This window comes from Felis catus, chromosome X (assembly GCF_018350175.1).
Source record: "Felis catus isolate Fca126 chromosome X, F.catus_Fca126_mat1.0, whole genome shotgun sequence".
Lineage (NCBI taxonomy): Eukaryota > Metazoa > Chordata > Mammalia > Carnivora > Felidae > Felis > Felis catus.
The window spans coordinates 36243426-36257575 of NC_058386.1; the positions used below are offsets into that span (position 1 = coordinate 36243426).

Sequence of the window (14150 nt, forward strand, 5' to 3'; positions counted from 1 at the left end):
TGTGAAATTTCACAGTATGAGCTAGTACCTATTTGTATACTGAGGGAGTTTTCTTCTATTGGTATGGGTATTAAATAAATGCCAGTCAGCAACATAGTATAGTGTTATAGAAACAGACTTGGGAAGCATGCAACCTTGATTTAGATTCCAGTTCTAACACTTCTGAGCCTGTTTACTCTTCTGTAATAGGGTAACATATTCCCTCATTAGGATTGTTCAGAAGATTAAAGAGCTAGTGGATAAGCAATAATAGCATAATTGGTTAATAAATAAGAGCAAGAAATAAAAGGGCATATTTTCACCCAAACAAAACTGATGTAAGGAGTCCAAAGACCCTAAAATGGGTCCCTTCTCATTACCTAAACATTGGTGTTTGCTGCACTAAAATAATACTTCTCTGCATAAATGCTGAAGTAGAATCTCTTTAATGATTTCACTCTTTTCTGATTGGTGGAAACATTTCTGTGCAAAATTCAGTTTCATGGAATTACTGTTTTTCATAGTTTTGAGTTAAAACGCATAAACCTATTGCACTAGTATATTTATTTTGTATTTTTTAGTCCCTACTACTGTTGTTTAAAAGTATGAACAATATTTCGTACATTTTAAAAGCTTCTGTGTTTCAATTTCTTTCAAACAAGTTTTTGAATTATATTTAGGAATGGATACAGCAGAACAATATCTTATCTATAGTATTGCGAGACAGTCTGCATCAACCACAGTATGTAGAAAAGCTAGAGAAGATTCTTCGTTTTGTCATCAAAGAAAAAGCTCTGACTTTACAAGATCTTGATAATATCTGGGCAGCACAGGTAAGGAATTTCAGATGGTGGCTATTTGGATTCTAAAAAGAGCTACTAAAAACTAATAGTAGTCGTTCTAAAATGAGATATGAAGGCTTTGTTTGATTTGTAGTCTGTTTAAATGTTCATCATTTATAGAAAGCCTGTCAAGAATCTAACTAGTCAACGATATTTTAAATATATTCATCATTTACTGTATGTTTGGCAAAGGTTGGCAATTTGTACGTGGTTTTGTTTAGTATTTACTACAAATTTTTGAAGTATTTTTCCCCCTTTTTTTTAATATATATTTTTGAGAGAGACGGAGACAACATTAGTGGGGAGGGACAGAGAGAGAAGGAGACGGGAATCCCAAGCAGGCTCCACACTGTCAGCACGGAGCCCAGTGTGCGGTCTGAACTCATGAACCGTGAGATCATGACCTGAGCCAAAATCAAGAGTCAAATGCTTAACCAAGATGGAGCCACCCAGGCACTCCATTATTTCTTTTATTTATATGATATTACATCACATATTGTAGGTGGTTTTAAATGAATCAAACAGTAAATTAATATAAGGAATGTCTCTTGCAAGAATATAAGACATCTGTAATTGGTTTTTCATAAACTTTTAATGCAAAGAAAACTTCAATAGGAGAGTTAAATCACTATTTAAAAAGACCTATAATAATCTAAAGGATTTATAGCTTTTCTGAAGGATAAGTCACTTTTTTGGTTTCAGAGCCAGAAACTAGGTGATTTGATGATCTTAAATGCAAGTTTCTATTCGGATCACTTAGGAAGTATTGTTGAGTTTTAGATTACAAAGCTTTGTTTTTTGAGTCTGTAGAAACCAAAAAAACTTTGTTTTCCTTTGAATGCTTAAGTTTCCAGTTTTGAAACAAGATCATTGGTGTACCTTGTTGTTCTACTTGCAATGTTAAAATTGGCACGTTAAATTCAATAAACTTTAATAAAGGCTCACATGAATTCCCAAAGTATACATTAGCCTTGTATATCAAGGAATTAAGTTGTCCGGTTTTAGAGGGCAATTCTAAAACATTTAAAATGTTACGCGTTTTCTCATGGTACACACTTAGGTGAAGATGATGGGAATAGTTTGTCAATAATAGCTGTCAGACAGTATATACAACTTATCTGCTGTCCAGATTCTAATATGCTGCTTGCTCTTTGGTTTTTTAATAGGCGGGGAAGCATGAAGCCATTGTGAAGAATGTACATGATCTACTGGCAAAGTTGGCATGGGATTTTTCTCCTGAACAACTTGATCATCTTTTTGATTGCTTTAAGGTAATAGCATAGTAAAGTAGTGCCGCTTCATTTTTAATAAAATTAATTCATTAGATCTTTGAGTTGCTCTTAGCCAGTAAATACAGAAGTAGAAATTATTAAACAATTTCAGGTGTGAAGGAATTGATAATTTTTTTCCCCCAATAAGAACTTAATGTTCATTTTTATATTAATAGCCGTCATAAATAATTAAAAAAAAATTTTTTTTCATGTTTATTTTTGAAAGACAGCATGAGCAGGGGAGGGGCAGATGGAGGGAGACACAGAATCCTGACCTGTCAGCACAGAGCCTGACACTGGGCTCAAACTTGTGAATCACGACATCATGACCTGAGCTGATGTCAGATGCTTAACCGACTGAGCCACCCAGGCGTCCCATAAATAAGGAATCTTTTAAACTCAGGTTGTCAATTTGGATTCCTTTCCTCTAGCAGTTTGAATTTCTATTAAAATGCTTAAGTGCACTGTAGGACTTCAGGGAAGGATGATTAGTTGTAATAAAAAATAAAGCGTCAATAACACGGATTACCAATACCGTGGTATTCTGTCGTGAAATGCATAGACAAGTGCAAATACAACTCATAAGGTATTCCAATTGCCCCTGTAGTGCTATCTGCATTGGTACCATCATGTATCTTTTAAGGCCATACTGGGTAGTGGTCTCTCTACAGTTGGCTGGTGTTGGGTTTGTAAAAACCATATGATTGGTGAATTTGTGGATTTAAGAACATGTGACCTTATGGCCATGTTAATAAGGGGTGTTGTATTAACAACTGGCATTAGATGACCAAGGTATCATAGGGGCACCTGGGTGGCTCAGTCGGTTAAGTATTTGACTTCGACTCAGGTCATGATCTCCTGGTTTGTGAGCGTGAGTCCCACTTTCTTTCTCCCTCTCCCCCTCTCCCCCCTCCCTCTCCCTTGTGGGATTCTCTCTTTCTCCCTTCCTTCCTGCTCCTCGCTCACTTGTGCCCTCTGTATCTAATTAATTAATATAAAACAAAATAAATTCTGATTGCTGGTGGTACATAACTTGTTACAATCACCAGATTGATCTTTCTCAAAGTGTAAGATTCTCATGACTCATCAGTTTGACATCTGGATAGGTCTTCTAGAGAAAGGCATATGTGCACCAGGGTACACGTTTAACATTTGTAGCAGAATTATTTGTAATAGCAAGCAGAATTATTTGTAATGGATAAATTGTGGAATGTTCATATCCTGAAAGATCTCACAATGAGAAAAAGCAAATTTGAGCAATTCAACCATATGGATAGGTCTAATAAAGTTGAAGAAAGGAATAAAATCACACAAGAAGTCCTACATCTTGTTTGCGATTGCATTAACATAAACTTCAGAAATAGACCCAGCAAGCCTCTGGAGTGCTGCTTGCCATGTGTTATTTTTGACCTGAGTAATAGTTACATAGGTTTTTACATTATGTATTGTGGTAATGCTATATACTTGTACTACCTTTCTTGATGTGTCACAATAGAAGAAAAAAATGTGAATTATTGGTTTCTACCTCACAGCCAACTAAATCTGAATTGCTAGGTATGGGGCCTGAGAGCCTGTATTTTAAGCAGCATTCTCAGTTGTATCTTAGGCAACATTAAAGTTGTAAATCATTGCCTTATGGAAAAATTCAGTTTGATATCTTTCAAAGGCAGCTGAGGAAATAATAGAGTCCATTATCATGGGCACTCTAAAGTTAATTGCCATTCATTTTTAATCTTGAGATGACTTCTGAATACCACAGTGCGTGACCAAGGATGGCCATGATGGAAGAAGGAAAGAGGTCAATTGTTACTACAGCCCCTGGACCCTCCTCTTATGAGGATGGTCTAAATACAATAATAGGCTAAATGTAAACATGGTTCCATTTGATCTTTTTCCCCGTTGGCTTAGCAGGTATTTACTAAGCACTTACTGTTTGATAACAAGCACTGTTTTCTGAGCTCTTGTAACTTTCTACAAAAGATGATTCAAAGGAAACATGAAGTCCAGGTCAGTTTGCAGTTCTTCGTGGACTGGAACCAAATGATTTCAGACTTGTTAATTAGCCTGAAAGTACCTATGTATTTGTGTATTTGCCCAGTCTAGTTTTTAAATGTTTTAGTTTTAGTTTTTTTTTAGTTTATTTATTTATTTATTTTGAGAGAGAGTGACCGACCATGAGCTAGGGAGTGACAGAGAGAGTTGGGGAGAGAATCCCAAGCAGGCTCCATGCTGTCAGCACAGAGCCCAATGCAGGGCTCGATTTCTCGAAACTTGAGATCATGACCTGAGCTGAAATCAAGGGTCAGATGCTCAACTGACTGAGCGATCCAGGCGCCCCTCAATCTTTATTTTTGAAGTTTGTTTGAACCAGGATTCTTACTTTGTATTTGGTTGTGCACATCTTCTAAGTCTCTTTGAATCTACACTTTCCCCCTTTATCTTTTTCTTTCCTTGCAGTCTATTTGTTGGAAGAAACTGGATTGATGGTTGTGTTTATATCAATAGCATAAAATAGAGGCTTGGGGGTTTTTTGTTTTCCTTTTGCTAGAGTACATACATCCTAGGTGGTCATGTGCTCTTTATTCAGGAGGCATGTAATGCCTAGTTATCTTTCTTTATAAGATGTTCTTAATTATAATATCTAATGTTTCAGTTTTTTCCTGTATCCTTAGCAGTTTCCAGGTGTCTAGGAGGAATTAGAAGTATGCATTCAAGTTGTCTTCGAAGACATCCTTATTTATCTCATTGTAAATGTGTAATAATTCCGTTGAAAGGATCTGCTATAATTTACATAGCTATCCTTCTGTTGTTTGCCTTTAGGTTGATTTCACTTTATTTTCCTATAAAGACTCATTGGCAACTTTATGCATAGAGCTTTTCTCATTCTTTAGCTGCATCCCTGGCCTTTACCCGTTAGATGCCACCATCATACACATCCCACCCAATCCCTATTGTATAAACTGGGCATTTGTAAAATTACCATTTTCAGAGGTTCCCTCCCCCTCCCCCCCCCCATCGTATAGATTTAAAATTAGCATTATATCTTCTAAATGGAAATGGTGCTGTATCATTTCTGCATAAGTTAGAAATTGTTTTTACTGGTTAATAACAGACTTTGCTACAGCTGTTTGTTTTCATATGTATAATGCACAGTGCTCTCTTACCAGCTTTTCAAATTTATTATGAACATCTTTGTATGTCAGGTTATGTTTGCCATCTTTTAATATAATTTTAAAGTCACAAATAACAGACAATCTACGGCAGTGGTTTTCAACAGGCCAGTTCTGCCCCTCACCCCACTCTTCAGAGATACTCAGCAGTATATGGAGATAATTCTGGTTCTCACAGCTGAGAGGAAGAGTGTCTACTATCTTCTGGGTAGAGGCCCAAGTATGCTGCTAAACATTCTGTGCACAGAGCAGCCCCACAACAAAGATTTCTCCAGCCTCAAATGTCAATTCCAAGGTTGAAAAACCCTGGTCTTAGGTATTTAACTGTAAATAGAGACTTTTTTTTGTCCTCATGTTTAAGTCTGCCCTATCTTATTTCTCATATATCACTAGAATAATTCTGTGCTCAGCTGCGTTTTCTGATGAACATAGTTAATCCCATGACACGTCATTTAATCAGTGATGGGCAAATGTGTTGTTTTCATGCCATATAAAATTTTTTTCTAGGCCAGTTGGACAAACGCAAGTAAAAAGCAACGTGAAAAGCTACTTGAGCTGATACGTCGCCTTGCAGAAGATGATAAAGATGGTGTGATGGCACATAAGGTGTTGAACCTTCTGTGGAATCTGGCCCATAGTGATGATGTACCTGTAGACATCATGGACCTGGCTCTCAGTGCCCACATCAAAATATTAGATTATAGTTGCTCACAGGTAAGGTGTGCTTCCTTAGCACACTTTTTCTGACCCTTCTTCCTTACCAGGATGGCTTAGGAACAGAATAGTTCCTGATTTTCTTGACATTGTTATTTTTGAAATTATCTTCAAGAATTAACTCATTTTCTTCATCTAAGTCCACCTTCCTCTTCTCAGGTCTCTAGGTCAGAATTTTGTTTCTCATCTGAAAAGCATTTAATCTCCTTGGGAGAAAGACAGTATAAAAAACAGATTATATAGTGGTAGAATTGTCAAATGCATGGTGCTGAAGTGTAAGTTTCAATTAGATCGTAAAATACTGAAGGTGATGAGGGACTTTAGAGGTAAGAGAATTTGGGTTTTCTTTGCTCATGGGGAAATTAAGAACAATTAATAGAGTTTCCTCAATAGTAAGACACTTCGAGTCTTGCCTGTGAGAAAATCACACAACAGCTTCCCTGCATTCTGACTTGTGGCATGTAAACTGTTAACTTGCAGTAAAATGGAAATTGCTGAATAATTTTCAATTTGTGAAAACTATTTGCTACACCAGTGAACTGAAATTTAGATGAGAGCTAAGAAATTAAGTTCAAGTAGGTATATGTGATTCAGATGCTATTCAGGTTTTTACTATACTTGCTTGTGACAGTTCATTAAATATTTATTCAGTATCTTCGATACTGATAACTTTTTCTTTTTTTTTTTTTAAACGTTTATTTATTTTTGAGACAGAGACAGAGCATGAACGGGGGCGGGGCAGAGAGAGAGGGAGACACAGAAGGGGAAGCAGGCTCCAGGCTCTGAGCCATCAGCCCAGAGCCCGACGCGGGGCTGGAACTCACGGACTGTGAGATCGTGACCTGAGCTGAAGTCGGACGCTTAACCGACTGAGCCACCAGGCGCCCCAATACTGATAACTTTCGATATAAATTATTTCAATTAAACAGAGACTCAATGTGCTCAAATAAGTAATCAAACTTAAAATTGTTAGGTACAGAAAACTGCATTTCTGAGTACTATTGATTTAGGGGAAGGAATAAAGTAAGGTATGGGAAGTAAAATATCATTGAAATAGTTGAGTTTATAATACTTTCGTAACTGTTCTCCCTTTATCTTTTTGTATATGTGTTATGTCCTTAGTTTGATTTTTGGTGAAAAATTTTTTAGCTTAGTTGCCATACCATTTTTTGGGTAAAATATAAATTTTCAGTGTTCTTCCTTCATTGTTGCTAAAAGAAATCTATATAGAATAACAGTCAGGGTTATGTGTTATTGCTGAATTTTGTTTTATGGTAGAATCCTATAAAGCATTTCACTTTTTGTAGTTTTGGTAGTAAATGTGAAATAAAAATGGACTCAATGCTGCTTTTGTTTATTAAACCCTTTGCTGCAATTATCACGTGTTTCTGAGGATAATCTTAAACCCTGTTTTATAATTGAAGCTGGAGTTTTTCTGAGTATGACCTACCTAAAACATTGAAATTGTTCGTTTAAGGACCGTGACACACAGAAGATCCAGTGGATAGATCGCTTTATAGAAGAACTTCGTACGAATGACAAATGGGTAATTCCTGCACTGAAACAAATTAGAGAAATTTGTAGTTTGTTTGGTGAAGCCCCTCAAAACTTGAGGTAAGGCTTTTAACAGAAAATTTCAGTATTTTTATTTTTGTATTTTATTGAAAAGAAATTACATTGTCACTTGGTAAAAGCAAACTTTTCAAAAGAAAATTAGAGTGGGGAGGGGGTGATAGGAGGCTGAGGGAAGTTTCAATTTGGAACCAAAAATCCATTTATCATATCCACATCCTTGTATTGAGAACGTAAGCCACAATTAAATGATACGCATCAGAATCTGCAGTATCCTGTATTACTCATGAAAGACAACAAGATCTGGTTTAAAGTATTTTTTTTATTGATTTTAGCGAAATTTCGATTTAAATAGTGGTCTTTATATTATCTTACATGCTGAGTTCTTACTGGAATCATATTTTCTAGCATTTTCTGTTTATAAAAGTTAGAACACATGTGAAAAGTTAAAAATAATATGCAGAGAATGAAAGCCAGGTGTAGTACAAAGAATATTTACAGTGAGGTCAGGATTCCTGGGTATGGCCCTTACGTCTAACCAATCATACTATCTTGTAAAGATTTACTAATCAAAAGAAATGTGTTTTTCTTATGTGTAAAGTTAGATGATTGCCAAGGTCCTTTTTAGGTCTAGATTATTATGATTATGCCTAGGACAGAATAGGCCATATATGTTTTGGTTTTAATGTTTGAACTTTGTCTCATTTTTTTCTGGAGGCTTAAAAAATTACGAAATTTAAAAAGCTATAAGGATAAGCCTTAGAGAAAATCCAGATTTATGTCTTAGTAACTAACATTCTTTTCAGGGAGATATTTTGACTTGGGAGCCACTGTACGTAATGCCTTTTTGCCTTTCTCGATTGAATTAAATTTGTTGCAGAATATTTTACATACTCTTCCAGGGTACAGTGGCTTCATCTCCACTAGAATAGTAATGGCTCTAAGAGTTTATTGGTTTCAGTGAAGGTGGCAGAACAGGTTGGAAAGGAACTAGATGTCTTGTTGATGATAACCTGTGGGCAAACATGGCTACAAACCAAGTGACCCAGAATGTACCTTGAATGGCTAATAAATCAGATTTTTTCTGAACGCATTTTCTTTGTTCAAATTTTTCACTCCAACCATAGCGTAATCTTGTGGTGCTAATCTTGCAAGGGTTATGTTCCCGTTTTACAATTTTGGAAATAATCCTGTAAACTGACACAAGTGCTTTGGTACTGCTATAGGACAGGAGTGGAAATTGGTCATTGAAGTAGACTCCCATGGTGTGAGACGGGAGAATATTAACATAGTGTCCACGTAAATGAGAATAACAGAATAAATGTCTTTTTGAAACAATATTTTATTTTAAATTGCTTGATCTTGTTATTGAAGTAAATGGCCAAGAGAGTGTAATTCTGTAATGACGGAGAAACCATTTTAAGGTTTTAAATTAGTAGCTAAGAATTTAGATTGTATAAGCTCTTTTGATTACAACAGAGTTTAATTGCCTAATTATATTGTTAAGTTCTTCTCGTTTCAGTCAAACTCAGCGAAGTCCCCATGTATTTTATCGCCATGACTTAATCAATCAACTTCAGCACAATCATGCCCTAGTTACTTTGGTAGCAGAAAACCTTGCAACTTATATGGAAAGCATGAGACTGTATGCTAGAGGTATGTATTATACGCTAACATGAAATACGGGAAATAACAGCAACTTCTCGGCATTTGTTCTATCAATTACCTTAAAGATGACAACACCTATATTTTAAATGATGCAAGATAATTGGTTTTATTAGCTGTATTCTTTATGAGCTTATGTTCCACTTTTACTCTCAACTTCTATTCACCCTGAATTCCAACCCAGCATTGCAAAGCTCTCCTTATTAAGTTGATTTACTTTTCTTCTTTGGGACTTCTGCCTGCCTGTACTGTAACTGGTTGCTACTTTCTTTGGAATGAACTTAACTCATTCTCAACCTTTGTTTCCTTACTACCACTATCTTTATTTTTTTTTTCCTCAACAAAATTTGTTTTGTCTATGTCTATTGTACATATTATAGTTCCTTTATAATCCTAAGTCCACATTTCACAAGTGTTTCAGACTCTGAATTAGAAAATGCACAAGAATAACCAAGTGAAGCTATACGAATCTTCATGTTTATGTTGGTTTTCAAAGTGTGAATTTGTTTAAACGTGTCCGGGTAGAGTTTCCTGAGGTTTCAACAGCCAGTTTTTAAGTTCCTGCCATATGTAAAACTCGGTTTCAATACTCTTTTCCTCTCTGACAGCCGTGTCTATCTGTGCTAGAGTACAGATTGGTTTTTAGTACGTATTCTACCGTCATGTAAACCAAACTTTGTTCCCATAGCCGTAGATAGAAAATTTTATGCTGCTACCAGTGCTAGAGATAGAATTGAACATAATGGTTACTGAACATGCTACTCATTTAACATGTTATGCTAGATAAGAGTCTGCAGAAGCCAATAGTATATATTAAAAATGATTTTTAAAAGTTTATTTTTCGGAGAGAGAGAATTGGGGAGAGACTGAGAATCTCAGGATCAGCACTGTCAGTGCAGAGCACAACACAGGGCTTGATCCCGTGAACCATGAGATCATGACCTGAGCCAAAATTACGAGTTGGACGCTTAACTGACTGAGCTACTTAGACACCCCAAAAATGATACTTCTGATACTCCTCATTTGAAGAGTAGATTGGGTTCTTGGCATTCTTGAATAAAATCCTAAGATGCTTATAAATCATAGGATTTCTTTAACATTTACAGGATATATGTTCCCATATAAAATTCAGATAAGCATAATAGAAAAATTAAGCAGCTCTTCAGGTATGCCACCTGATTGTGTTGGCTGTTTATTCTTCCATGTACCCCACCCTCTGGGCCAGCTGAGTCGTCCTAGGCAGTAGATTGTAGAGCTAGATAAGCAGTCTAAGCATCAGGAGGCTGTTAGGCCCCAGGCAATGATCTCTTATCATTTTAAGCCCGAGTTCCTTCTAAGCATGATAGAATAATTGGAGCAGTATAGACATGTGACCATGTGATTTATGTTCTGTACCAAATGCAACCAAAATCTGAGAGAAGCACCAGAGGTTTGCATGTAATACACCCAGTCACTGGGAGCCTCTGGGCTCAGTTTAGCATAATGTAGATTCTTTGTTATGATCTCCTCTCTTCTTGCTGGTACAAAGTCCTCACATATGCCATTGCAGGCCTTCCCCCAAAATGGAGCCATATAAATCATACGCGCTGCAATGCTAATTTTGCTTACTTCATTTGTATGTGATGTTTTAATTTATTTCATTGCCAGAAGTTGAGTACTGTGCTGTCGGGACACTCAGGAGATGATGTTGCATGTGCAGTTCAGCCTCACTTGGGTTTCCAGCTTCGTTTTAGTCCAGTTCCATATAAGTCATTGCCTCTTCTCAATTTCATTGTCAAAAGAATGTTTTTCAGTCTTTAGTTTTCCCTCCTTAAATTGCCTGTAGTTCCATAAAAGGTATGACTCTTCATAGTCAGATTGTCTACTTGTGAAAAATGACCTACACTAGCTAGGCGTATGACCTTGGGCAAGTTATTTATGTGAGAACAATGCCTAGTACATATTAAGCACTTGAGTTTTTGTTGCTATGGATGTTCCCTTAAATTCACTGACACACCTTATGTTTTTTTCCTAATGTTGATAACTTTTCCTCATTACGGTACTCCTCTGATTAAGACCTTAATCCTTAAATATGGCGTGGGGGGAAGTATATTTTACAACTAGTAAGATTCTCCTACACAATAAGCTTTTTGCACCGTTAAGTCACTTCTGTGATAAGGTCAACCACCAATTTCTGAATTTGAAATTCTAAAGTAAATTACAGCCTTTGTCTCTGTATAATAGAAATGTTTTATAAGATCTCATTAGGTATGAGACCTGTTATCTAGCAGGATACATCAAGGTTTCAGAATGTACTGATAGTCTTAATTTCTGGTAACTATTACATCAGCGTCACATATTTGTCCTGCTCATGTTTCATGTCCACTTGTGTCTTTTGCTTTGGAATAAAATGTTTTCACAGTACTTAGGTCAGCTGATTCTACCTCCTGTTTTATTATTATTTAGATAAAGCTAATGAGTTTATTAAAATTCCAGTATTTACTCCTGTATTCTTTTTTTTTTTTTTTAAAATGTTTATTTTTGAGAGAGACAGAGCGTGAGCCAGGGAGGGCCAGAGACAGAGGGAGACACAGAATCTGAAACAGTCTCCAGGCTCTAGGCTGTCAGCACAGAGCCTGATGCAGGACTCGATCCACGAACCGTGAGATCATGACCTGAGCTGAAGTCGGCTGCCCAACCGAGCCACCCAGGCACCCCTCATATGTTCTTACTAGTAGTAGTGCCTTCGGATAATGGTGCTTACCAAGTCATCCTTTAAAAGTTTTTTAATGCATACAACAAAGTAAAAAACCACTTTTAATTTTCACTCAAGTTTTGCCTTATGATAGGATTGTCAGTGTACTGACTTGAACGCTTATTGATAGTTTTATTTACCGTTTTTCCCTGGCTTCTAGATAGAAGAGCCTGCCATGGGGCTCGAACTCATGAACTGTAAGATCATGACCTGAGCCAAAATCGAGTCAGATGCTTAACAACTAAGCCACTCACGCACCCCTGCATTCTATTTTCTATAGACTACCACTTCCCCATGACTTCTTCCCAACCTCTTACATCTAGTACTGGCAATTTTTAGGAACGTTTTTCCACATAAACAATTTCTTCATGAGTGTCATTCACCAACAGTGCTGTGGGTTAAGGTCAAATCCTAGGCTAGACTTTCTCAGCTCTGGCTCATTCCTACACAACAGCCATGAAATATGGCTAAGTCTGTGTGGGTTCTTTGTGACTTAAAAAAAAAAATTAATTTAGTATCCATTTTATGAATGGCTTATAGTTCTCTAGAGTGATGGTTATTTCCAAGGTCTGTGTAAGGAAAGTAAATATGATCCTCCAACATCTTACTTTAGAAATTGAGAAAGGGCTTAAAGAGTCTTGTCGACATGTCAAAAAAAAAAAAAAAAAAAATAGGAGTTGGCTCTTACTGGTGAAAATTAGGCCAAAATAAATAAAAGTAACTAAACCATTAAATGAAGTACAGACTCTTCAGTCTATGCTGAAAGAAAGGGAAGTATCAACTAATATATGTGGAACATGTGATGATCATAAAAAAACCAAGGGATGAGGGATTTAATTTTTTGAATGGTGGGAGTAAGATGCTCATTGGATCTTCTCAACAAAAGAACCATTTCACTGAAGAAAATTTTAAAGTTTTTTTTTTTTATTTTAACGTTTGTTTAGATTTGAGAGAGAGAAAGAGAGCATGAGCAGAGGAGGGGCAGAGAGTAAAGGAGACCCAGAATCTGAAACAGGTTCCAGGCTCTGAGCTGTCAGCACAGAGCCCGACGTAGGGCTCGAACCCACGAACTGTGAGATCATGTCCTGAGCCGAAGTTGGATGCTTAACTAATGACTGAACCACCCAGGCACCCCATGATTTGTGAGAGACGGGCTGTGAGGATGAAGAGCTCAGCAGTTAGGCTTCAAGGGATTCACCTTATTTGGACAAGAGCATGCCATTCCCAAGAGCATTATTAAAATTTTGGTGAAGAACAATTAGGAGGGTGCTTGCAGCTCCGTGTACTCATATTGGTAAATGAAACAGCAGAGCAACCAGGAGTTTAACAGATTTTAGATCAAGAGACAAGATGAGCCCTCCTGGGAGTAGTCAGCCCTAGGGGGTCACGTGTGTTAGGTTGCACCCACTCAGAAGCAATCAGAGCAAGACCGGGACAAGTTGAAAACATTCTTAAGTCCACGCACCATTCCATTAGCAAAGGTTTTGAGCTTCAGTGGCTGAAGTATTTAAATTGGATTTCTGATCAAACCCTGGGTGAATAATAAGCTACCCTTACCTGGGGACAGCTCTTAGGAAGCCAGGCTTAAAAGTAAAATTTGATCCCTTTTGAAAGTAGAAGGAATAAAACGTATTCCTTGTAGTCAAGAAGACTATGCATCATGCCTAAGACTGCACCCTCCTGAGTGAGTAGGAAGAAAACATCGCAGCTTTGTCATTGAATGTGGGGCATAAACAAACTCCTTGAACTGGGATGGTAGCTTCCAAGCCACTCACATCCACTGGTAAAGGGTAAAGGGTAATAATCTAGCCAAAGCGGGACTTAATTACAGCATTTCACCAATAAGGGGCTTATGTTGTAAGTAGCAGGAACAGCTTACATATAGCAAGGCTGAAGGGTAAAAGGAGGAAAAATACTGTGGGTGAGATAGACCTCAGAGAGTTCAGACTATTCACTAAACAACCAAGCAAACAACACCAACCTGGGAGTTGGTGGGTGGTGTCAAAATTAGGTTGCTGTAATATATTTAAATACCCAGATTTCAACCAAAAAAAAATTAAAGGTGTCACCCATATATATAGACCACAGAAACTGCCTCTGAATGGGCCCAGATGGTAGACTTTGCAAATACTTGAAAGCAGTTACTACAAATATGCCCAAGGAGCTGTATGAACTTGTGTCTAATGAATTAAAGGAAAGTATC

At 37.0% G+C, this 14150-nt stretch overlaps 1 protein-coding gene across 4 annotated transcripts in view; it reads left to right on the forward strand.

Moving 5' to 3' along the window:
- USP9X (ubiquitin specific peptidase 9 X-linked) overlaps positions 1–14150 on the forward strand; it is a 155994-nt gene that overhangs the window by 74292 nt on the left and 67552 nt on the right. For 3 of the 4 annotated variants that reach the window (XM_045051331.1, XM_045051330.1, XM_045051329.1), the window contains exons 10-14: positions 660–812; positions 1988–2092; positions 5770–5976; positions 7454–7590; positions 9056–9204. In XM_045051331.1, the coding sequence (XP_044907266.1) occupies positions 660–812; positions 1988–2092; positions 5770–5976; positions 7454–7590; positions 9056–9204 (751 nt within the window). The remainder of the gene's footprint in view (positions 1–659; positions 813–1987; positions 2093–5769; positions 5977–7453; positions 7591–9055; positions 9205–14150) is intronic. The other variant, XM_004000409.6, reaches the window with a different exon arrangement.